Source organism: Aythya marila (genome assembly GCF_965140915.1).
Source record: "Aythya marila genome assembly, chromosome: 3".
NCBI classification, from domain to species: Eukaryota; Metazoa; Chordata; class Aves; order Anseriformes; family Anatidae; genus Aythya; species Aythya marila.
Genome location: NC_139044.1, coordinates 23,509,181 through 23,535,434, shown reverse-complemented (window position 1 = coordinate 23,535,434; position 26,254 = coordinate 23,509,181). Strand labels below are relative to the sequence as shown.

The 26,254-nt window shown below is 40.3% G+C and overlaps 1 protein-coding gene across 1 annotated transcript in view; it reads right to left on the bottom strand.

Moving 5' to 3' along the window:
• Nucleotides 1-2,974: 2,974 nt before the first annotated feature.
• Nucleotides 2,975-26,254, bottom strand: part of LPGAT1 (lysophosphatidylglycerol acyltransferase 1) — a 68,120-nt gene continuing 44,840 nt past the window's right edge. The window contains exons 7-8 of the mRNA XM_082756400.1: nucleotides 12,960-13,066; nucleotides 2,975-8,799 (exon numbers count right to left, since the gene is read on the bottom strand). Coding sequence (XP_082612526.1) covers nucleotides 8,648-8,799; nucleotides 12,960-13,066 — 259 coding nt within the window. The 3' untranslated portion in view covers nucleotides 2,975-8,647. The remainder of the gene's footprint in view (nucleotides 8,800-12,959; nucleotides 13,067-26,254) is intronic.

The following is a 26,254-nucleotide window of genomic DNA, read 5'->3' as shown; positions in this document are numbered from 1 at the left end:
CGTTCTTCCACTAACTTTTTCCAGATTACCTTTGTAGCTTTAACTAGCTCTGTGGGGTCTTTTTTGGACTTTGGTACAACTTCATTTCAGTTTCTTGGAGGGAAAAAAAAAGTCAAAATGTATTCAGTGACTAATGCTAAAACTCCACCTTGGTCTAGATCCTTCTTTTGGCACAACTGAACTTGTGTATGTGCCACGTGGCTATAGGTGTCACAGACGACCTTCGGAGACTGTCCTCCCATGCGTGTTCTTCTGTCCACTTAGCAAATACCTACTTGTCTGCAAAACATACTACTTTTCTCAAGGTTAAATAATTACAGGGTAAACACAAAGCACATACCAAACCTCATTAGTATTACTGTAAGGCAATGGTTGGAGAAACAAAATCCATCTGCTTCAAGCGACACAGGAATCAATACGCAGTATTGGAATAGGCAGAAGTGGAAGAACATTTATTTGCCAGAGATTAATCCAGCAGTGGTTAATCCACGTTGTTTCAGCAACTATTACTGCAGGCTTGTGGGCAATAAACAGAGCCTAGTTGTAAGCAATGACTCTACTGGCCTATTAAAATAATATTAATATTTTGTCATCAGTTTTGGCTAAGAAACTTCCTGGAAAAACAGCCCCACCCTAATTATAGCCTATGAGGTTCAACTCTGGAGTCTCTGAATTTGTGTTTGACAAGTGCAGACCCCGTAATTCACTGGTTGTGGTGTAACAGAGCAGAGCACTGCACATACAACAATGTTCCACTTCTTTTTTTTTTTTTTTTTTTTTTTTAAACCAGTTGTCAGGGAGGATTTGGTCAAAATAGTGGCCAAATGAAACCAAATCCCTGAGCCAACAATTCTGCTCTGCAAGTTTAAGTTTGCCACAGTGAAGCTGTCTCATCCAGCGGAAGGCACTCTTTTCGTTTTCAGAGGATGCACAACTCCACGACCGTGTGTACTTCAAGCCACAAGTGCAGAGGGACAGTCCCCACCTGCGAGGTATGGGTTCCTCCACTTCAGGTACTTGCCGACAAGCACCATCCCCACGTGTCAGCTTAAGAGAAACACAGAGATGAAGGAACACAACAGCAGCAGGAAAAACAAAAACGAACAAAACCCAAACAAAACAAAATCCACCAAACCCAACAAAACAACCAAAACATACACCGTCGTGAATACAACCAACCAACAGCTTCAGCATTCCCAAAGGTGTAAAAAGCCTGCAGGGAAAAGAAAACCCAGCGACTTCACCTCAGAGAACAGTACTGGCAGGTTTAGGGTTTCCCAGTGCTGCTGTACCTATCGCCCTCACCTCAGTGAAGGAGATGTGTGCAAGGAGAGGGAAACAGGTCGGCTGTCTGGTTGTGCTGGTGGGAGGTGAGGATGAGACAGACAGGAGTCAGGCAGCAGCACTTCCACCATCGCATCTGAATGTGAAGTTTCAGCCTCTAATCTCGTTTGATGGAGTCTCCTGAAGGGGGAGCCAGTGGATGAAGAGGAATGCGTGATTCTTCCTTAAAACCAAGACTGGGGCAAAAGGAAGGAAAAAGAAGGCGCAGGGTGTGACAAGCAGACAAGTTAGAGAGCCACGGCTCAGAGCAGGGAGCATGCAGTTTCGTCAAAGAGACAACTGCAAGTGAGCATCCCGAGGAGGAGGAGAAAAATTTGCTAAGGGAGTGGGCAGCATGTCTCATCTCAAGTCAGCCAGCCAGCCAGCCATACCTAGTCCAGAAAGGAAAACAGAGAGGGCAGAAAAAATGGTTTATTAACTTCTCTGTTCTGTCTTGCCCAGCTATTTTGAGTCAATATTCAATATATGGTCCCAATAATGCCATAGACAGAAATCCTACTGCACTCTACTGCTACTTCACCCATCTGCCTGAAGAACCAAGCCTGCCCTTTTATTTATTTGTATTTATTTACAGTGGAAACTTGCATTCAGTCATTGGTTGCCACCGTCTCCATTCTTTCTGGTGTCACTGCCTCCTGGGATGACTTCTTTTCCTGATGGACTCTTCCATGATCTCTTGTGGCTAGATATATAACCTTCCTGTAACAATGCTTACTGTCAAGCACAAACTTTACAAAGTGATTTGGACTACTCAATGACTCATCCTTATAAATAACAAATTGATATAATAAAAAAAGTTTATTTAATCTAATTTATGAAAATATATTGTATGCCACTGATCTGCATAGAATCATACCAGTTAACTGCAAATGGAAAACTTATTTTCAAAATGCAGCCTTTTATCAAACCAGCCACTTAACTCAGTACAAAACCAGACTGACACTTGGAAGGACAACCAAAGAGAACTCTTCCTTATTCCCCAGAGAATCTAAGGATGCATTGAAAATGTAAGTATTGATGAAGTCTATCTATACAAAGAAATTAACACATATGTCTATATATATATTTTTTTTTCTGCCAGAAAACAGAGATATTGTGATCTCAAAATTAAAAAAAATAATAAAGTGCCTACAGATGTAACACACCTGACCACCTCAGACACCCGTTTTTATCCACAGGCACACTGCTGTCCCCTGTGACCATCACTCTGGTCAGAGCTGTTTCTCTGCACCCTCTGTGTAAGAAGGTGGCTGCTTTTAAATCGGCTGGAAAGGTGCACACGCACTCTGCATGCCAGACGGGCCAAGTGCGCTATTTTACAGGAGCCGAAGCTCTCGGAGAGGATGGAAGGGAAGGAGAGAGGCAGGAAGGGAAGAAGGGAGAAAAGCACCTGGAAGTGGAAGCTAATTGCAGCAATTCCCCTTCGCTGTGAACTAGCAAGCCTCGGGATACATTCCACATGGTGATTTTATTTTAGGATCAGCAAGAGGTGTTTCTTTGTACACATGTGACATGACACTCACATACCTTTTTTATTTGCTGCCTCAGCTGAAATCAAGAATATTTTCAACAACAAAACAAACAAAAACCCGCGTGACAGTTACCAGAAAAGTAAAAATACAAGATAGAGTCCTGAGAGATAAAAATTTATTTATATCTGATCAGCATGTCATGATATGGTCACAACTCATACAGCTGACATTCTCATAGCCAAAAGAAGGATTTTTTTTCTGTTTTTTAAAAATACATTTTTCTTTCCAGCAGGAAAGATTTTTAAAACATTTCATACTAGGCAGGAATTAAAAACAATGGCTTTTTCAATATGACAACACAGCTGGTAAGCAGTGGATCTCCCACCAGTGCCTTATATTTAGATTTCAAATTTTCCCTCCCCGATCCCCTCCCCCCCCCCCTCACAAAAAACACCACACAGGAAAACAGGACGAAACCCAGAAGGGAAACAAAGAGGTAGACATAACTACAACCACTGCGCAGTTTCGCGAGATGCCTCCCTGTGCTCCGAGGAGCTCCTTTTCTTGGTACTCTGAGAGCTATCCTTAGCGAGCTGGCCCAGGCCACAGAAGGAGGGGTGCTGTCCCGCTCTATATTGCTTTGCCTGGCTGAACTTGTTTAAAAGCAGACTGCTCTGACAAAAAATAGATGCATCCAACAAAACCATTACAGCCTTGCTCACAAAAAGGTTGGATTCGTTTCTTTCTTGGACGGCAGCAGTCCAGGGACGCTGGGGGCCCAGGTCCTGCTCTTGGTGCCGCCTGAACTCTCACAGACTTCAAGGGGAATCATTGCCACGCAGTGCCCTGCACAGAAACTCTGCGGTCTCGGTGCCAGAGAAGTTTCCAGCAGGTGCTCGAGCAGGCAAGCACCACAGAAGCTGCTTCTGCCCTACTGCTCCACTCCTCCCCTTAAACCACTTCTGGCACAGAAAGATTTCTCTGTATCCTTCCTGAGAGCTCTACAAGCAACAATATCACTTAAATTAACACTCACTGTATGGTGAACTGAAGTGTTACCCTACTGTTTGTAGTGTCGATGGCAAGCACAACAGAGATTGTGCAACTATTAGATACAACCACAATAAATACAACTCTCAAACAAAATCATCTCCACTATTAAGGATTAGAAGCACATGAAATAATCGTGAAAAAAATCAACTTTATTTTGCCACACACAAAAAAATGGGAAAAAACACCTAATAATCTCTGTGGAGAAATGCTTCTTCTGTATCTGTCTACATTTGTGAAAGACATCTTGGCTGCGAAAGATTTGGTAAAAAAATGCAATGAAATAAATTCAGTAAAGTAAATCCAAACACAACCATCCCTTTGCAAAATCACAGAGACTCACTAGAGGCTTCTGCATCCATTTTATCATACAGAACAAAATGCGAGTAACACAGGAGGGAAGGAGAAAATTGGAGGCTAAAATAAATGGTATCAAGAAAGCTAATTGTTATCATACAAAACAAACAATATTGTAGAGTAACTTTAAAGGAACTAATTCACTTTAACAGGTCAGTTCCTCAGTGTATGATTACTTCATTATCCAATGATAAAAGATTTAGCTTTAAAATGCATAGAATTGTTTTAAAGACTTGGTTTGTGTCACAGCCAAGTAGCCTACAGTTTTTACACAGAAAAAATGAAGTTGCTCAAAACTGTTCATAATGTATGCAGACTTTTTAACTCAGAGTATGGTTTCAATTTTGCTCTTCCAATTGTCTTTTCTTCAAAAAAAAAAAAGTGTAAAAGCTATCACATATGCAATTTTGCAAAATAACCTTTTATTTCATATGGCTCCATTATTTCCAAACAATACAGTACCCCAGATGTATAATTACTTCGTGTGATTGTATCAGATCAACAACCGAACCTCCAGCTGACTATCACAGAACGCACCATTCCCAGACTCATGATTTGGAAATCCCAGTTTCAAGTACCTTTGGTCCCAACGTTTTATGACAAGGCAAAGTGGAGCAGTTGAATCCTGTCACACACAGTGATCGGTACATCTGTATTAACTTGTACAAACAAGTGAAAAAGTTAACAGCACTTTATGGCAATGTCAGACAGGAAAAACCCAACAATTACATCATTTGCAAAACAAGTCAATAATGAGCAGTACCACAGTGGTCGCTGGATTTTTAATGCAGTAAGATGCATCTTATTTTTGATGCTGAGCACATAAGAGGGAGAAGGAAGCTTTTAGTTTTCTGGTGAGCACGGTAAATTGCAATCTTTCTCCTCAAAATCTGATGAGAGCAACTTAAAAAAAAACAAACAAACAAACAAAAAAAGTCCCTCCTGCAAGAGACATTGTTGAAATACTTTCTAGAACCAAACACAAAAGAGAATCTGTAAGGAAGGTACACTCAGAGGGCACTGAAATAAAAACACTGCTCTTTTTGAAGGGGCAGGTATTCTTCATATAACGGGATTCAAAGAGCTAAACCATTAGGACTTGCATTGTTTCACTTTTAACCTATTTATGAAAAATTAAACATAGAAACTTACAAATGTTGTGTGCAACCCCAGCAGAGAAACGTCTTTATTCATAATAAACTTCACTATCTTCTCGCTTGTGCGCGCAACAATTATTTTTCTTTACCTTTCTCATCCTGTCACTTTATACATTCTTCCATAATATTTCTCCTAATACAAATTCAAAGGTACAGTAATTAACCATTTTGTGATCAACTGTACGGTTCGTTAACATCACTTTTATAAAATGTATCGTGAGCTCTTCAGAAGAGGAAACCCACGGATGCTGCAGCAAAATGCTTGCTACAACTCCACCACTGGCCAACTGCCCGCAGGCAGAACCGAACTGCAACCAAGAGGAATTTATGTTCTACAGACCAACCTGCTAAGCTCCAGTCTTCACCAGCATGGTATTTTTAGCACAGAATCTCTCAGGTGTTGTATACATTTTATGTTTTTCCCTTACTAGAACAACTTCTCTGCCACGAAGTAGCATCCAAATTCGTGCTGGGAGGGTGCTTTGGGTTTTGTTAACAACAGTTTCATTCCACTGTCATCTACAGTGACTCAGCCGCGGAGAGAGACAACATTAGGCTCCCTTCACATTTTCCAGTGCAGGAAGGAAAAGAAGCCTAGGACCTAACACTATGTCCTCACCCTATCAAAACAACAATCAGTGCTTGCAAACAGATGTCTTGCAATAGTAAGAAGTATAAAGGAACTAACTGAAAATGCACAGGACCAGATAAATCAAAGGATTATCTGAAACATTATTGCGCGTTACTAATTTCTTCAGGCAGCATGTGAACACTCACTATTGACTGTAATCCACTGGAAGAAAAACAAACAAACAAAACAAAACAAAACAAAACAAAAACAAAACAAAAAAACCCTGCATTTGAAAAAACAGTATGATCTTACATGGAGTTTACTGGGTCTACAAAGAACAACCTCCTGATGCAAGTTACTGCTGTGCAATCTGCTTATATAAACTTCCCTTTTTATATCACTCTAGTCTGTCCTAGCTCAAAATAAAACCAGCTGTATCATGGGCATCTCTGCGGTTCTGATCAAACCACCTGGTGGAGGACAGAAATAATTAGCTCACCATCTGCATTTTGCAGTTTTGAGAGTCCACTTATGCCCACGTGCTGCAGACATAACCACTTACACTGTAATGGCACTGGCTGCCTCAGCACCTGCCTGGAAAGCAGCAGATTAAATACATTCATTCTGCCAGCTGTACTTCAGCAGGAGCAACAGGAAAAATAGTGTACTCCCAAGACTGCCTCCCTCTTCAGGGCTTCACTCTTAAGTGGATTTTATGTTACACTAGAATTCAGGTGTGTGACTGGGTGTAAATAGGTGGGATTTAGAGACATCTTAAATAAAATACTAAGCTGTAGGCAATCACTGTCCTTTGTCTTTCAGTTACAGAGGTACTTTTAAGTCCACGAGTGGACTCTCAGTTCAGGGAAACTTACTATCGTCTAACAGTATGCAACCATCCTAGTTTTTTGCAACTAGGATAAAACTATTTTGGGGAGAGATAGAGATGCATATTTGACAAGGTGTCTTTCAATTGAACCAGGAGAATTGGCATTGCCTCATTTTAGTACGCTCTTCACTCCCCCTTCCTGACCCCCAGAAGAAACACTTTAAATTTTAAGTATTTATTTATTTAAATTCTGCACACCACCTACTGATTCCTGTAGCAGGAGAGAGAGAGAGAGAGAGAGAGAGAGAAGGGGGGATCAATATTGCTAATTCAGAGCCAAAACTACTGAGGGCTTACTATGTTCTCAGTAAAATTAGAGTATGAAGTTCTGGCTATCCTGCTGGTATTTAGAGAGATTAATTTTATTTTAGGAACAGCTCTTTCAAATCTGTGTATAATCACATAAACACAATGCCAACTAGACCTGCCAGAAGTAAGCCCGTACATCACAGACACCCTTTCGGAAGTACCCTGTATCACACACCTAAAAATGGGACTGGAACTTCTGGTCCAGTTTGCCTTTAAATTCAACTCGTTCTTCCACCATGGTTTCTAGCACACTGGTGAGCTAATTAGTACTGCCCTCCTTGGAGTTACTCAGAATATTTCACGTACCTTTTGTTTTTGCAGTAATATCTTCTTATAAGTTGATGACAGCTACTATACCTGTTTTTTTTTCTTTTTTTAAGAAACTAGTTTTCCTTCTATTATTCCTTAGCAAAACATTAAGATGGTTGGCATTGAATTATTTAAACTCTCCCACAAGTATATTTAGCGCTGTTGCAACTAGCAGGGGAGAAAAAGGCCTCTAGAAACCACTCAAAGGTCACCTTGGTGGGACCGCAGTATACAAAATACAAAGGTGGCTAAAAATCACCAGCAGCACCAGCAGACCTTCGGAAACAGCTAGAATTGCTCTGGCTTCCAATGCATGACAGATAAAGCTTTCCCCTACTCCCTAAGATGTATGTCTTTCCTTCACTGTATTTTCACCTTTAAAAGTGCATTTTGAAAAGTGATAATGATCAACGGGATGCATTCTGAACACAATGGGGAAACAGACCAAGTGGCTTTAATATTCTCCAGGTTTCCTCCTAATACGAGATACTGGTAGCACACAGAATTCGGACAGCTGATGGTAAAACCACAGCAGGGATGGGCTGATTCATCACACGTGGATAACTTTTAATCACACTATGATGCTGCAATGCTTTTTTTGAGGGCTGATTCCTCACAAAGCACACCTGACGCTGAACCTTACTTGGGTCCTGGTTTTAGATCAACATGTCAGATACAACAGCTGCTGACTGGGTAGCCTCAAAGTTACCGCCACCAGCTCCGCAGAGTATCTCAGACTCCAGCACAATGAGCTGCAATAAAGTACAAGTTTGTGCAAATGAGGAATCTCTACCACACCAATGCTGTACAGACTACAGAAGAGACAAGTTGCTGAATTTTCTGAGCTCTAACTACAATGCCAAGAAATACTTGCGGTGACAGTTTTCTTGTCGCAGACATTCTTCTACGGTGGTTGTACGATTGCACCTTTTGTCCAAATGCTGAATTTGCTTAAGTGTGGGTGAGAGTATACACTTTTTAAAAATACAGACAATTCTTAAAATAATACATCATCAGGTCACTATGTTACTGATCTTCACTTTCAGTGGAGTTTAAAATTTCCCCAGAGAGAGGTAAGAGTCCATCCAGTATTTTCCTTTACTCTTGTATATTCACATTTGCACATACAATATGATATTCATTTGCAAGAGCCTGGATTCCCACTGTGTCCTCAGGTCCCATTCGACTTTTAAAATAGGCAATGATAAAAATACTGTAGGATGCAGTACCACATACCGCCTGACAAAAATGCAAGTGATTGTATGCCAACTAGCCACAGATTACTGAGGGTCATCGCCCGAGACACAGCTTTCGTTTGACCCTGCAGTGGAGGAAAAGCTCCTGAAAAAGAAAAGAACACACAGGTAATGCTTTCACAGCAGGAGTGATAGGCTTCATGCATTAGCCTTTACCATTGCTACCTGACCCATAACAATGTATTGATTAGTTTTGTATTAGGCTGTACGTTTTCAAAGTAATCTTCACTATTACCAGTCATCTTCAAGAAAATAAAATAAGCTTTATTATTAAGACTAACATTCATTTCATTTGGATATAAACTTAAACTTTCCTTAAAAGCAGCCATCCTGACTGTATTCAACCCTTGCAAGGAGATCTGACTGGCAACTGAAGTCTTCTGGGTTATTTTTTATAGTTGTGCTAAGGTGCTAATATCAAACTGAATGGATGCTGTGTAAAGCTTTGCAGCTGTTTGGTAATAATTTGTTATACTGTGAACAACTAATCTCTCAACTTTCCTCTTGAATATGGACATATACACACAACCACATACATATAATATGTATATATACTTTTTTTTTTTCCCCTTACAATAATTTTTATATGTTGTTTGAACATTCATTAGCCGGTCAGGTCACATAGACTGAAGGTCACAAGGAAGCACTCTAATTTGCTACTCTGTTTTCTAGAAGTAATTTTTGAGATGTCTGTTTATATGAGAAGGATTGGCAGGAGTTACAGCTGACAATTAAAACGTTCATTTTTCCCTATTTTGACTTTTTATGACTTACAACACTACACTGTGTCCAAATACATCAGAGCCTTATGATCAAAGCACATTGTTTGCATATATTTACTTCTGTATATTAAATAATTTGTGTAACATGTTGCTGAGATGCACAAAACCTAGTTGATATGAACCACTTTTTTTTAAGTTATTTACAGAGGATACAAAAACTAAATATACTAGATGAAGACGTTCTTGCAACAGCATTATAGAGTTGCAGCTACTCATAGAAGAACGAGAGGTGAATGATTCAAACAGCACAGATACAACATCGTCAGTTTTGAATCTCAGAAGCCACACAATTTGGGCAATTAGGTACCATCAGCAACTTATCTCTGTGCTTCACATTTGCAATCACTGGAGGAATTGCAGTCAAGTACTTAAGACAAAGCTTTTCTTTTTATATGAATGCTCTCACATTAAAAAAAATCTTGATGAGTCCCATCCTCCTCTCACTGACACATATTTTCACACATGGGCAGATTTGCCACGCCATTTATTCACCACTAATTCTCACTGCTGATCTCTTCTTTGCCCACTCTACACTAGATTTCGTCTTCCATGGCTCATCTGTTTTTCCTGTACCAACACTGACCTTTGGTTTAAATAACTCTCCTTGCTCCTCAGACCTGACAGCAACTGCTTCTTCCCCTTCCTCCTCTCCCAAGCCAACTTGTGTCTTACAGGGAAAACGATCCTTCACTTTGCTAGACGAGCACTTCCAGTTGTCCTTCCCAGAAACAACTCCTCGTCTCCTCCATCATCTTAGCACCTATTACCTGCCCCTCTTCCCAGTTCAACTCATGTTTCTTGACAGATCTATATGCAGAATTTGCAGATGAGGTTTCAGAGCTGGTACAGTGGAAAAAGTGTTCCTGTACCACTACTGAAAATACCCTCCTGCTGCCCTGTAGGATGACACTGCTTACTTTTTTTAGTTACATCACATAAGTTGGCTTGTGGTCAGAATGAACAAGGAGTGTGATGTCTTCAGTATGCAATTATTCATTTCCAGTGTTTTTTGTTTTAAAACTAGTCTCCAAGTGCTAAGTAATTCCATTTGTATAACTGCATTATTCAATGTTAACCCACTCAAGACTTCAGAGAAATCATGCAATTGCCAGTACAAGCTTTCCATTAACTGCTACGAATATTTGTGTTGCTCATACCTACAGACATTTACTGTAAATATTTTAATTTTATAAACGAAATGTGTAAAATCTACCTATAAGAAAGAATGAGACAGTTTCATCTTCAAATTTTAAGATTTTTTTTTTTAAGACATTGAATATTACAGGTTTTCCCTAGATCAATTGAAGCCCTTACTAGTTAGGAATACTGCAAAAAGGGAAAAAATATTTTAGGCACATATTCTTTTTCTTCCCAAATAAAAATACTCCAAAATAACATATTACTACTGATGATAAGAGTTTATACCAGTAACAAGCTTTTGACATTTCAAGTAGCCTTAAAAGTTACTCAGGCTTAAAACAAATAGTTCACCAAATAAAACTATTTTAATTTTATAATGAAAGTTACTACCTGAAGTAAACCTTATGAACTCAGATAAGTTCCCAAGCAGCATGTATTACAAAGTCAAAATGCTGCCACATCCCCAAGTCTTAAAAATGCACTAACTTGAGACAATGCATCGAGCCCCCAAGAAGCAAGCTGCTGGGCAGCTTCAGGGATTCCCCTCATATTAGTCCTCAGGACTGGTGGGGTTTTCCAAAAACTGCAATAGCACATTTGCAGTAAACCATGACAGCAAAAGCAAATGCAAGTAAGTTCTCAACTGGTATAATTAGTAGTAACTTTAAATTATGCTAATTTATGTCTAATAAGGTTCTGTGTCATAGCATTTACATTTATAGCGTCTTATTAATTCATGCTCATTACCCAGTAAATTACAACCAATCATCCTATTTTTGAAGCACATTCCAAGGAGTATGTCTGGTTATATTCATTATACTGTTTGAAATTCTGGTCTAGGTAGGTTTTTAGGCATGACCATGTTATTGGCATGGTATTTGTGAAATAATGTTTCAATAACAACAATTCCTTGCATCCTATTGACTACACTTTTAGGCAGACTCACGAAGTTATTTGTCTAATATACGCATCTGGATGCAAGTTACATAGCAGGGTCTGACTTTGGCTATCAATTATGGCTGAATGACAGCAATATTTCATACAGCACAGTACAACGCTGGGTTGCTAACGAATTCAATTAAGCAATCATTTTAAGCAGTAGAATTGATAAATTAAGCACTCAGAACGGAATCAAAACAGTTATTGCAGTAAATCATCTAACAGAAGTAACATCTCTCATAAGTCACTCTGGAATATTAAACTCAGTTGATTCAACAGACTGCATTTTTCCTCAGCAGTTGTTGTAATCGCTAAGGGATTTATTTTTCTTCAAAAACACGTTGCATTATTTCATCTGGAGTCTTTCCACTCGGTTTGTTTGACAAACTTCCTTTCCTGTATGTTTAAACAAAACTGTATTTGTTACTCTCTGGATTTTCTTTTTTATTATAATAAGTTCCTCTGGTCTGTGCTCTGAAAACACACACACAGCCAACAACTGGATGGGAAAAAAAAAAAAAAGGGCCTTGGGGAAACACCTCCCCAGCTAAGCATTTACCTGGTATTTTAAATCACATCATTTGCCAGTATCCCTTCAGTAATGTTATTAAAGACCCAAATGTATTTAGGTATCTCTCTGATCCATTAACACTGATAGTACGTTACGACAGAAGTGACCCAGAGTATGTCATGGCAAGGAGACCAGTGCTCACAGCAAAGGGCTGCAGGCAGACAAAGACTCCGAAGGCGTTATGCTATGTTGTTCTTACAGATCCTTCCAGTCAGATCATCTTTCTGTTCAACTTAGTGGGAAACAGAAGAGAGCTACGATTTTGGACTACACCTACAGACTACCTCGGTCAGTTTTTCTCTGTACAAGTGCCTGAGGAAGATGCTATATAGCCTCACTAAGATAAAACAAAACCTGCCTCACATAAGAGCTTTATTTATTCTCTTTTATCAAGAACTTGCTCATTTTTAAACCCTGAAGATTTTATATCCCCTCCAAACTTAACAAATTCTGAATACTTTTTACTGGTGCATGTGAACGTTCACTACCTCTTTGAATCTTGCTAAATTATTCCCCTTTGGCAGCAAGTTTCCCAGCTGAACTCTACATGTATGTTACTGGTGAAACAAGGGGATTTCCTTAGCTCTGTTTCAATTGTGACAGCTTCCAAATGCTACCCAATGCTAATCACAGCCAGGCAAACTGTTTTCTACATCATTCCTTAGTATACATTCTTTTGCCACATAAAAAGTGTTAGTATCTATATGTATTGTATTAATGTGAAAAGCATATATGCATTCTTAAACCACTTTGAGATCCTTATAAGAAAAGACATAATCAAAGCACAATTCTCTTTGCTAGACACCATCCTACCTGTTTCATAGAAATGTGTCAGGAGATCCTCCTTTTCAATGAATCGTTGATATAGCCAGTGTGTAAGAGCTTCAGGCTCTGCAGGTACATCTTTAATTGGAAAAATCCTACCAAAGAAAAAACATAGTTTATTCTCTCTGTTTCACAGACCACGAATATTAAGGGTACAAAACAAAACTACCAGCCAGGCGCACACAGAAGACAGAAGTATTATTAGCTTCTATCAAATACAATAGTACAGCATTTAAGAGAAGCTAATAAGTTGTGGTTTTATTTTTAATAGAAAAATACCACACCGTATTACTATCCTTAAGAGAAATTACCAATCAAGAAGCAATGACATTCATGCACTGAAACCATCAAATACAAAATACTGAGAAAGTTCAACCACAGTTTTGAAGAACCAGTATTTTAAAAGCCCAAGGGAAGAATTACTATTGTTTTTGTACTTCGGCATTGAATACTAGGCTATTTAGAAAAATCAGATGTCCACGACAGAATTCACTAAGATATATACAGAGAGAAACCCCCAAAATAACCCACCATACCTCAGCAGATTTTTTTCAAAATAAAATTTCAAGTCCTACAGTAATTGTGAAATTTCCTCAGTGGAGTGAGTGCCTTTTGATATATACAAGAGGCTATGTATCTGCTGTGGTTCAAAGGTAAGCCAACGAAAAAGATCTGCGTATCAGGCTAGCCTGAAAAATTCACACTCAGAAATGTAAGACCTTTACTGTAGGTCTCTCTTCTCAGGAGAGCTACCATTTACCTTGTCATCTATGCTATGGTGGGTTTTTTGTTTGTTTTTAAACGCAGTCTGACTGATTATACTGAAAAGAATTTGCAGTGATAACTTTATCATGTGGGAAGTTTCTGAACAGATAATGACAGATTACAGAAATAAGGGACACATCTGAAGAATGCTTTTGTTGCTGTTCCTGTTTTCAACATCCTGGCTTTGTTGCTAAGTTGTTTGTACCTCCTCCTTTCACAGTTCTACACATGAAAAAATAAGCTATTAGTGGAAAAGAAAAGAAGCAAAGAATTGATCTAACGAATGAATAAAAACCAATGGTGCTTTGGTAGATAGAGAAGACTTCAATATAAATACATGAACAATTTTATTTACCCGCTATGGCATCAGTGTTAACTCAGATAGTTGTGTAGCCTTGGTAGCAGCTCTACCTTTACCTTTCTCAAAGTGCAGAGCTCTTTGTGCCATAAGTCTTTGGACAAAGAGTACAAGACAGCTGGTAGTGCAGCAAGCTCAAGTCCTTAGCGTGCACATTAAGAAAATGGAAAAGACAGGTAGTAAAGAACTATCTCATCTCGAAGCCCAGATGCTGTACCGCAAATCAATATTGAATGGTATTGCATGTAAAGTCAAGTGAAAACACACTGATAGACCGTTTCTGTTGAGGGCTTAGCATTAAGGCTGACTGACTCCCTGTCCACAAGCACAACCAAGTTGCCAAGCACTATTTTTACGCTCTTCTGCCTATCTGGTGTGAAGAGATAAAAGGACTCAGCAACTGAATATTGTGTTTCACAGTATATTTTTGAAGGACAGATGCTTGCTGACGCAAGTTTGAAGATGGTTCAGAACTAACAGAATGTGTGCGTGGGCTCAGGACAGAAGTCTAGGATTACCTGGCTTCACATGCATTTTCCACTGTAAGCTGCAGGCATTCTTCACCTCCACTTGTCAGTTACTGAAGGGACCGACTACTCAATGACCTAATCAAGCCTGATGTTTTTCCAAGAATGTACTCACTAGTCTGAAAACGTTATCACAAGAGCTAACAAGATATTCATTAGAAACTACTTATCAGCTGGCACTTTAATGGAGTAGCAAAGTAGCATAAAGGATGCTAATATTTTGAGAGACTAATGGAGTGCAACATAGCAGTTTCCTGCTTGAATCCATTCAGGTTCTTGTATGAATCAATACAGTATCAGAATACTCCAATCTCTCAAACTTTTACTCAAACTTTTGAAGAGGCAATCACAGTCACACCCTTTCTGAATGAATATTAATTTGAATGAATATTAATGTAGAGCGGAAAACAAGTGGTTTCCCAATAGTGCTACATTGCCTGTCACGTTATCAATGATAACTGATAGTGTATTTAGAAGTATGTTCAAACAGTTTTAGATTATCTAGGTTTATATTTTACCTGCAGAGTATTTGTGTTAATGACTGAACTTAATTAGAGATGAAATGTCTAAAAGAATCCTAAAACACTGGAAACTACACTCACTGCCACTATCCTCATTCTCTGCTCATCAGACAGCTCCTTTAGCACCTCTGTCTTAAAAGGAGATTGGGTCCAGGAAAAGCAACTGAGAAGCCTGATGTTACAGAACTCTACATGGATGATCCAAACCCAAAGGACGAAAGCACCACACTGACCGGAGCAGGTTCATCACCAGGCATCAGTTGCGAGGTCTGCCAGCTCTACTGTTCAAAGATTCTGGGAACAGTTTTGTCTTTTCAGTGATACACAAACGCTGGTCAATGTGGTCACAGGCAGAGCATCAACTTGGCTCCAACCCACTGCTGTGCTTCCAGCATCAGGAATGCCAAGAAGGAAGGAACTCCTCAAGAAAATAAAATGTATTGACATACAGAACTGTGCTGACAGGGAACAGTGGGTCAATACGTAGTATCTGACACCTCTGGAATCTCTCAGGCACCTGAATCCTCCTAGTTTTTGAGCAACACTGGCCTCAATCTGCATGAAAATATAAACTTCTTCATTCCTGATGTGGCAAACACAGAAATTTATAGCACCAGGTAAGATGACTTGACCAGGAAAGTCAAGCAGAATAGAAATTTTCATTTCTTATCAAGGGCACTGCTGCTTCAGTATCATCAGGGGTGCTGGCCAACCCCAGTAATGACTGTGCTACCACCAGCTGTGACCTGAGGCCCTGGAAGCGGCGATGGCAGTGGCGATAGCAGCAAGGCTGCACCATGATGGAAGGCTGCGAGGCCTGTCTTCTCCTTCCACCATTAACAAGACAGTAATTACATCCATGGTGAAGACTAGAATAAACATTTTGTACGTCCTTCCCTCTCAACATACAGAGAGGTGTGTACGCATACAGACTCCTACATCTGTAACTCCCTCACCCATGAACCATGAGCTGAAGAAAGCAGCTTCAGTTCGCTTCTTGCCGGAACTCCAAAGAGATCCTCACTTCAGCTCAGGCACAATTTTATTCTATAAAGTTTTCAGAATACTTCCCAGACTGAACAGGGAAAAATATTTATTTTAGCATTTTTCTTTGAGATTTAGCAAAGAGACAAGCTTTTTTCCATCTGCAAGACTGCAAGGGAAACCAACGACCATAAAGCTTTCACCAGACATACAGCAAGAGAGCAATGCATATTTGGGCAAATAAATAAGCAATCCTCTTTCAGAATATTATAACGTTTCATGTTATTATAACGTTTTCAAGACCTGATTCAACACAACCATCTGAACCAGTCGGTTTCTTGAGGTGGCATCTGAGGCACCAGCCCAGCAGCCTCTCTACAGCACCTGCGGGCCCGTGCCCTCAGGCAGCGTTAGAGCTGGCATCCGACCGCCCAGCCCCATGGCTGGCAGCGGCTCGTCCCTCTGCAGGGATTTCCCCGGCTCTCCCCAAAGTCAGGGACTGCCTGGCTGTAACAGCCTGCAAGAGGGGAGGGTATTTCCTACATGATGCTGCAAGCAGATGTTTTTTCTAGTTTCCAAAGCACACAACAGGTAATCAGCCTCATCTTGTTAGCACCACCGCGATAAACAACAACCTCCACTCTTCTTGCTGCGTGCGGCATTGCTTTCTCAAACCCCTGTGCCATTACATGTGCGCATTCACAAGCCTACCACAGAAGTTCTTTAGCCACCAATTATAAATCATTGATATTGCCTTCCACAAGGACCAAACATACTCTGGAAGAGCCCCAACCTGCCACATGTGAACATTTTGCTCCTCATGCCTCATTGTCAGTTACTGTAACTTCAGTCCCAAAGCTAACAGAAGAATGGCTCACAAGGAAGCTGGGGCCATCCACTTCTGAAGCGCTGAACAAAAAATTGTATTTTACTGTCCTTGGCTTTAGTTTTAATAGAGGAAACTTACTCCGAGTGCCCACCCCATCTGACTGCCGCACTTCAAACTCGTGATGAAGCATGTGCAGCAGTACACGTAACGAAACAAATGCTAAAGCTCTTGCTAGATTCCTCCCTACCCTGTGACGCAGAAGAAAAGGATACGTAAGTACAGAATTATTTTTAGTCAGTTTAATCTGCATTCTTCTGTTCCTCACATCTAAAACGATCCATCCAACAAGAATGCAAGACTCGAAAGGTGGCTGTCCCGCATCTGAACAGCACGTACCCCTCGAAGTACTCCATACCCCTCAGAGGAGACTCCTTCATCCCAGGCAGCAGCCTACAAGCAGTGGTCTTGCCTGCCACAACACTGCACAGCGCCTGCAGCCACGCCAAGCCTCCATCCCCTCCGGATGGGAAGGGGTTTGCTCTCAGTCACAGAGGAAAGAGGAAAACCAAAGAGAAGGCAGAAGCCCACCTTGAACTGACAGATTTATCACTAACACCAGCAATATCTGCACGTGCCAATAGATATATGAAGACTTGAAACTACCTAAAACAATTAATTTGGTATTTTTACACCTGGAGAGGCAGAAGAGCAAGAGGAATTTTATGGAAAAAGAACTAGCTAGAACACCTTTGTAAAACTGCATGGTAGAAAGGAATGGCAAGGAACAGAAAGACAGAACGAGGATAGTTATCTTAAAATCTACATCTGCAGAACAGTTTAAATGATACACTTCAAGATACATTACACCTCTTTTCTCAAAAGCTAACAAATAATTTTCAGAAATTTGGCATTCTCAGGATCAACTAATCCATTTTAAACAGGCCTTATTGGAGAAACCACCACTAATTCTGTATGAAAATGCTGAAGTTCATAGATACCACCTTTAAGTACTAATCGCCTTTCATCCCCTGTCCTATCCTGAATTCTTTATTACCCCCTCCTCTTTCTAAATCTTATTTGCCATTCCAATGACTCTTTAAATAAACTCAACATGATGGAGGTCATTGGTAGATCTCAGGCACATCCAAAAATAAGTTACTTGCGTAAAAAAAGCATATTAAAATGTATTGCCACGCTGGATGCCCTTCAGACACGCTTCTGCAAAACTCATTCAGCAGCCACAAAATATTCCATTTTATTTATAGCTAAGAGTCTAGTTTATTTTAATAAATCTGTATTCATGTAGACACAGAAAACAAACTTCCTCAGTAGCTGGAAGCTTGCTTCAAAAGCAGCACAGGGCAAAAGCTGATACGATGAAGGAAGGTGACACAGTTCTTATCTGCTCTGTGGCAGTGGGATGGCTGAGGTAGCTCGATAAAATGTGGTCCTTCCCTGCAGCACAGCTGGGGTTCTCCTCTTGGCTGTGGAGGGGGCTATGGCTGGCTCTGACTTGAGGGCCTCTACACCACCCTCACTACTGCCCAGAGCAAACCGGGGACACGACTGTATCCGGAGGGGAAGTTTAGTGCAAAACAAACCTTACAACACCAAGCCATTCCTAACTGAGTGGAGTCTAGATGTCAAACAAATTTCACAGACAGGTTTCTTTTTTTTTTTTTTTTTTTTTTTTTTTTTTTTTAAACTAAACCGATTTTAAACTCTTGGGTTTTGACAGCAAACAGCAGCACTAGGGAAATCTTACTGTTAGAGACCAGCTGAGAAATGCCAAGTCAGACTGACGAGTGACTGGTGTAAAAGTAAAAACTCCCTCCAGACAACAAAACCCAGCTCAGTGTGGGGGAAAAGCAGAAGCTGAGGAGGGTTGCCAGTATGCTGTCTTGTTACATAGACAGCAAATCACTCAACTTATTTCTACATTGTGTAAACGTCGTTAGTCTGGATTTATGTTCAACGCACATCGCACAGGATGACCCCTGCACAAAGCTAAACTGTTCTGAGAAGGGGACCAGCCTTTCTGACAGATCTCGCAGGGATTCCTCTAGCTAGAGACACCCTGCACCTCCTAGAACGTAACCTTTTATTTCGCTTAGTGCTCTAACAGCCACTCTAATTTCCCCCCAAAACACCAGCAGCGTTTGACCTGGACAAAGTTAATCAGATATTCTCCTTGCTTCTTATGGTTCTGAGAGTAAAATCAGTTTTTCAGCACTTTCAAGGGAGTTTTGAGGAAAGTCTGTCAGGGTCAAAAATTTATTCTAATAGTTCAAAGGGTAAGCTTTCACACCTTTGTGTTTTGAAGATTGTGGAATTTGGCAATTGCCCATTTTTCCAAGAAAGTTCTTCTAAAACCTTGAGGAAAAATGAGGCCATAGCTGAGCCTAATTATGAGCTGAAAACCACGTGATTTGTACAGAAAACGGAATTTTGACAAGCAAGCTTTAACTTACCTATCAAAATTGAGCTTTCAACCAAAAATGATTACTGGATTAAACTGAACTCTCTCTGACATTTCCATCAGCAAAAAAAAAAAAAAATCTACAAATGAAAAAATAAGGCTGGTCACTGTGTCCTCTACACTCCTCCTGCTGCTCTCTAAGTAGGATGAAAGAAACAATCCTGCATTAAAAGGACAGGCTGTGAGAAAAGGAAAACAGCAGATTTGGAAGACAGCATGGCAGAGACAGATTGTGACCAAGGGGGATGGCAGAGTGACTGAAACAAAGGAGGCTCTGCAATCTCTTCCTCTACTTCAGAGCGAGGAAGTAGCACAGAAAATGAACAGCAGCAGTGGAAAAAAGCTACGTCTCTCTCTGGACTGCTTTAAACAAAGAAAAAGCATTTTCAAGTCCCCAGTCTCCTTTCACACATCAGAGATTGCATCTGGTGAAATTATTGTTTACTTTTTCCAAGCACTTTTTTTTTTTTAAATGATTTTTTTTCTAGACACAGAACTCAGTTCAAACAACACAAGATGAGAAACTGGTGTGCTAAAGCACAGGCCGACACAGACCTTCCTCTCTCCTCAGTCATTTAAAATAATCTCCCTAAAAAATATTTTAAATGTAAGCTCCCAAAGCATTTACAATTAGGAAAGGTAATGAGCAAAATTTTATTGTGTCAAATGAAGGAAAAAGGTGAGTAACAACAATCCAGACATATTCGATATACATTTCATGGCAATTTCAGAGAAGATCTCCTGTGTCAACCCCGCCCCCAAACAGAAACACTCCTGACATTTCCATTGTTTTAGCAGTTACATGAAAAGATAAAACTCACTTTCCTTCAGTATCTCCTTTGCAAACTGAGTTTGTTTCAAAAAGTTAACAAAGAAATGTACTAATCTTTTTCAAAATGACATCTCAGGTCTTAATGGAGCACAGGACCTTCCAAACCTCAGTCACTGGTCTGATACTTGCCCATGAGGCTGGGAACCAGCAGTAGTTAATGTCCAGTGGCTCTCAGAATTAAGAATCACTGAGGAACCATCACAGATTTATGATCTGCAAAATAAACAGCTGTGCTCCACGCTGACAGCCTCAGACACCCCGGTTGTTCTGTTAGATTAATATTCTGGTTTCCATGCAGAAGACAAATTGGAAGCAGCTCATGTTTCCAGGTCAAGACACGCAGCTTAACCAGCATACAAGGTGTTGTGGTGGTGTTTTTTTCCACCACAGAACCACTCCTGATTAAGATCTGACAAGGCAATGGGATCAAGTCATCGCTGTATGTTTGGACATGTGAGGACACTACCTGGGAGGCTCTAAAGAGAGTTTTCCACTGGTCATGCTGATAACTTCACAAATAAGCTCTAAGAAATTGTTGTTGGTCCACTGGGCTTCAATTATCTGGCTTCCCAATGCTGGAGAAGGTTTGATCAAGTGCCAGCAGAGCTGTAAGGTTTTCTCTTTCACCAGTAACTCTCAGGGAGAGAACTGTTGTTCCTTACTCTTCCCTACCTGACACCCTGTTTCCCAAGCTCATACTCCATCCTTACAGGTTCTCAGTGGTACCAACAACTCGGTTCAAACTGCCAGTACATGATCTGAAACTATTAAAACCCTGAAGGTATCCACGACACTGCAGCATTCTGCTAAAAAATAACCGCTAGTGAGTAAAGCCAGGTGATCTAGGAAAAAAAAAAAAAAAAAAGCGCTTGCTGTAATGCCCTGAATGGAATCCAACAGAAAATGCCTGTGTAAGCAACAGAAAAAGATGATGCAACTTGAGTGAACTCATGCACACACAAAATTCAACTGTTCTCTGCCAATGCTGCCATGGATAAACATGGCTACGTTTATCCACATAAATGTTAAATATATATTTAAAGCTACACGGAAATATCTAAAAATAAACGTGATTATCATAAACACTGAAGGTGAAAATTCACTGCGCTCATTCCAAACCACAGCTCTAGTCCCAGATACTTTAGTTCTTCACATCTCATTCATAAATGATATGGTAAGCCTGAAAAAAAAAAAGGACAGCAAAATGGTTCTGGTATAGAATTCTTCTGGGTAGTCAAAGAGATGAGAAGAGCTGCAGAAGGGCCTGACAATAGTCGCAGACCAAATCCAAATACCAGCATGTGCAAGGCAATGAGCACCGGGGAAGGAACAAGCAAGAGCTGCTACATATGCACAGACAGCCCCAGGCTCCAAGATGAGCTGTTCTCACTCTGCTAAGTGATCCCAAAATCACTGTGGGGAACTGGGGGTATCAGTCATCTCCCAAACTGCTTACAGCACAACCAGGAAAGGCACAGACAAAGCTCATCTGAGAGGTTTTTGGTGTAAGGAGACACCAAACGCACAAAGACTCGCCAGGCTGGAAGGGGCACAGCGAGGCAGGATATGAGACAGCTGCAGAGCCACGGGGCGGTCACAGAGCGAGTGATTCAGCCACAACTGGCAGGACGCGGGAAACAGGGTGCACCCGCTGAAGTCATCGGTGGAAAGTTTCATGCAAAAGGGAAGCAACTCCCTGCTGCCACCCGCCAGAACAATTACACGTAGTAAATCCCATGGGACGTTGTAAAAGTCTAAAGTGTAAGCAGTTTATAAAGGGTATCAGACAAGTCCATAGAATCACAGAATGGTTTGGGTTGGAAGGGACCTTAAGGATCAGTTTGTAACAACCCCCTGCCATGGCCAGGGACACCTCCCACCAGACCAGGCTGCCCACAGCCTCATCCAGCCTGGCCTTTTACAGCCACCAAGCACCCACGTGCAGAGGGATCTTGCACGGTTTCCCTCCCCACGCTCTTGTTACTGCCATCTGCTCCCAGAGATCTGTAGGAGTTGCTGGCCCAGGTGTAACTGCAGCCCTTATGGGCCAGAGGACACGCACCTCAAGCTGGCAAGCCAACCAAGAACGACCCTGACTGGAAAGTCAGCCACAGCACCAGGCAGAGCCAAGACCCTCCGTTCTCATTTTAGAGGCATGGTACACAGCTCTCAGCCTCAGAAACCTGCAGTAGTTTCCACTTGGGGGATACTTTTAGAAGTTCTATAGGGTCAGTCACAACTACTAGAAGTCATTTTTAAAAATTAGACCAAGAGGCCCTGTCCTCCAAACCAGTGACTTAGACCTTCTGGAAAAAAAAAAACAAACAAACCCACACCCAACAATAAACAATTTCTTACAAATTTAAAAATTTTAGTATTACAAGCACTGTAATGTTCAAGTTCAGTACAAGGAAGGTAACAACATCTTTATGCTCATGTTCAGAATTATGTTTTCAATGTACATGTTTAGAATCAGGAAGTTAATTCAACCTCAGATTATTTTTTTTTTAAAGAAAAAAAACTTTAAGTAGTCTTGGAAGTCTCTTTAGTGAAATTCTAAACACATTCAACTTGCAATTATTCCAGAGATGTGAGGGAGTACTAAGATGACCTGAATAAGGCATATTAGGTAAACGATGTCCTATAGAAATTGTAAGTACGTTCACCTTCGAGAAACCTGAAGGCAGATTTCTATAAAAAGCAGGAACAGATTTAAGCATGGCTGTGGAAAAGAACTCCAGTGAGCATCCTGTACTGTGCTTCACACAAGGTCATTCCCAGTTAAAGTACCATCCAAGGGGACCCACATAAGGAGACCTGAAACCTTACTGTAAGAGTCCAGAAGCTCAGTAAACAGCACAAGGGAATTAAGACAAAATCACGGATTTTTGTGATGTAAACGTGATCAACTTATTTGACATAGCAAGAGCATTAAAATATTCCTGCAGATTTCAGACTTGCAATGAAATGCAAATCAAAATCAAACAGCAACTAGGAAAATAAAAATAAAATGTCTTTGGGGTCGCATGCATGTTTTTCTCCCTGTAGCTGCAGCTTTCACATCACCTGCTGCAGAATACTGTAAGTGGTAATCAGTCAGATCTACTTGCTTGAAGAAAAAATCCCTAGACTGGAAAAAAACAGTACATTGCCTCTCTTATGAGTTTCTGATAGCTATGTTGGGATACAGCTTCCCCAGATGCACACCAGCCAAGCTCCTGAAAGCAGGAGCTGGGGTGACTTCTTGCCCTCATTACCAAAATTTAACTCTTGTGGAGAGAAAATCATCTTGGTACTGTCTGTAATAGGACACTGAATCATTTCTCTTCCAAAACGATTCAACGTGTACAGTGATTAAAGGCAAGAAGTGCACTAAACAAAACTGCAGGGTGAATTTTTAAAAAGTAATCCAGTGGGAGATCAAAGAGCTCTGTGGGAGAAGCATCTTCCTTTCATCCCCAAGACACACCATGTGCTGGTACTTGCACTCCTAATGAGGACAGGTAGTCTTTGGAGTGCTGCTGGTTTCACAATATGCAGGCAGGCTGCTTTATATATCATTAACCCAAATACGTAATCTAAGTATCATACTTTTACAAAACATCAGCAATAGGATTACTTTATTTGCTTTGACAATGGTTACTAGCAAATGCTCAAGGCAAGTTGGTAAGAAGAAAAATGTTCTCATTTTAGATGGACCTAATCGTTGATGTAAGTGCGTCAACTGTTTTATTTTAGGATGAAGATGAGCCCCAGCCTAGTACACTCTACAACAAACTAGACCTAAATTCTTCTGCAAGGCCTCCTTCTTGCTAGAGAGCAGCAGACTTGCAAACCAGGAATCTATTGTAAAAGCACATAATGACTCACTGAACTTAAAGGGCACAATCAATATAGAAGATTTATGCTATTTTTATTTTCTTTAGTTTGTTCTACTTCCAAGTATGTAGCAAACACGAGTTTCTTCTTTTTACTGAGCCACCCAACTGCACTGTTGAAATTACCAAGCAGAAGCAGAGAGCTGGAATAAGTGACATTCAAAAGACTGTTTTTTTGGTTTTTTTTTTTTTTATAAAGAAGTGAGAAATGATAAATCCTTTTTGGTCATGGAAAAGTAGCATTTTTTTTAATTTTTTTTTTCTTTTTCCTCCCCTCCCCCCCCCCCCCGAAACAGTGCCATCCTCCTTGATCAAGGTCTCCTACTCTGTCAAAGCTGCTCCCAACACTAAGGAGCAAGGCAGCCTCAGGTTTCCCTTAGACAGATGCAAGTTGCTTTTCCCAGGTGATAAAGTCTGTAGCACTGCTGTGAAAAAAGTTCCCAAGTTATCACCCCCAGACTCTGTAGGGCCTACGCAAAACAAGGATTTCTCTGGAAAAAAAATGACCACTTCAGTTGGTGGTCGAACTCCTGAGTGTATGGGGTGGGTATAAGGAGATGCTTGAGAGGGAGCATTGCAGGAGCTAGAAGTAACTGTAAAGGTATAAAGTGTCTGTCAGCTACTTCCTAGGGCACCAATCAGTAAAAAATGCCTAAGAACATCCAGAAAATGATGCTGGGGAATAATATTGATCAAGACCAGCACCACTAACATAAAAACAACTAAACTATCAGACATGTCAGAAATATGTTTGAGGCCTCACACCCTTTTCCTGACCCAAGAACTCTTTCTATTATATATACACGTGTGTTTGCAGCATGTGAAGAAATACAGCAGAGTTTAACGGATCATGAAATACTATTACTATGCTCCAAATAAGATTTTTTCAAGAAATTTAATCTTTAATCAAGTTCTTACCCCAAGAGTATGCATGATGACAACTTCCTAGCAACCAAGGTAATTATTTCTCAGCCAGCATTCAGTTACAACATCACTGGCAACTTCATACCAAGGACTGATACACAGCCCAGAAGATACACCCTGCCTTAATGAAATACCCTTGCTTGCTTCACCAATTAAAAAAGAAAATGTTTGTATGCCAAAATTTGGATTTGCCTATGTCCAGGGACAAAGACCTCTTAAAAAAAAAAAAATCCAAGAAAATATTTAATTTCTGAGCACTCAATATCAAATCCAATCAATTGTGGGCAGGTGAAAAACAAGTGAAAACAAAGCAAGCAACAGCTGTGTTACAACAATCAGGTATTTGGTGCTGCTTTTTCTTTTTTAATCAACTTCCCAGAAGCAGTTTAGATCTGCATATTTGTGTGTTTTAACTCTGTGCATCCAGATATAGATATATAAAAAGACAGAACAACAAAGCAGACTGTTATTTTATATATATATATATAAATATGTCTTGACCTCTATCATAGTTAAGTATAAATAATAAATTAAATATAAATATAAAATACATATATGTGTGTATATATATATATACACACACACATACATACACCACACACACACGTGCACAACTTCTCTCTCCATCAGTATAGGCCCTGAGACAAAGAACTGCTGAGGATTAAGATTTTAAATGGTAACCCATTTTAAGTTTCAACTGAATTTGCTATTTCAAAAATATTGCTCTGCTCAACAAGTAAGAGTGTGCTTTTTGCAAAAAAGCTGAAATTTGTCAAAAAGTTAAATACATAGTAATACATAGTAATCTTTCAGAAGCCCTATTATCTAAAAACAAAGTGATTTTTTTGTCTGTTGTTATTACAGAAAAACGGAAAACAAACACTAAGTTGGGTTTAACAACATCAACTTAATATTGAAGTAGAAAAGATGACCAAGCCTTCAAACATACTCTGCAAAACTACGTTAAACCATAAGACATTAGTCAAAAATTTCACAGAATCACAGAATAGTTTGGGTTGGAACCACCCAGTTCCAACCCCCTGCCATGTGCAGGGACACCTCCTACCACACCAGGCTGCCCAAAGCCCCATCCAGCCTGGCTTTGAACACCTCCAGGGATGGGGCATCCACAGCTTCTCTGGGCAGCCTGTGCCTCACCACCCTCTGAGTAAAGGATTTCTTCCTT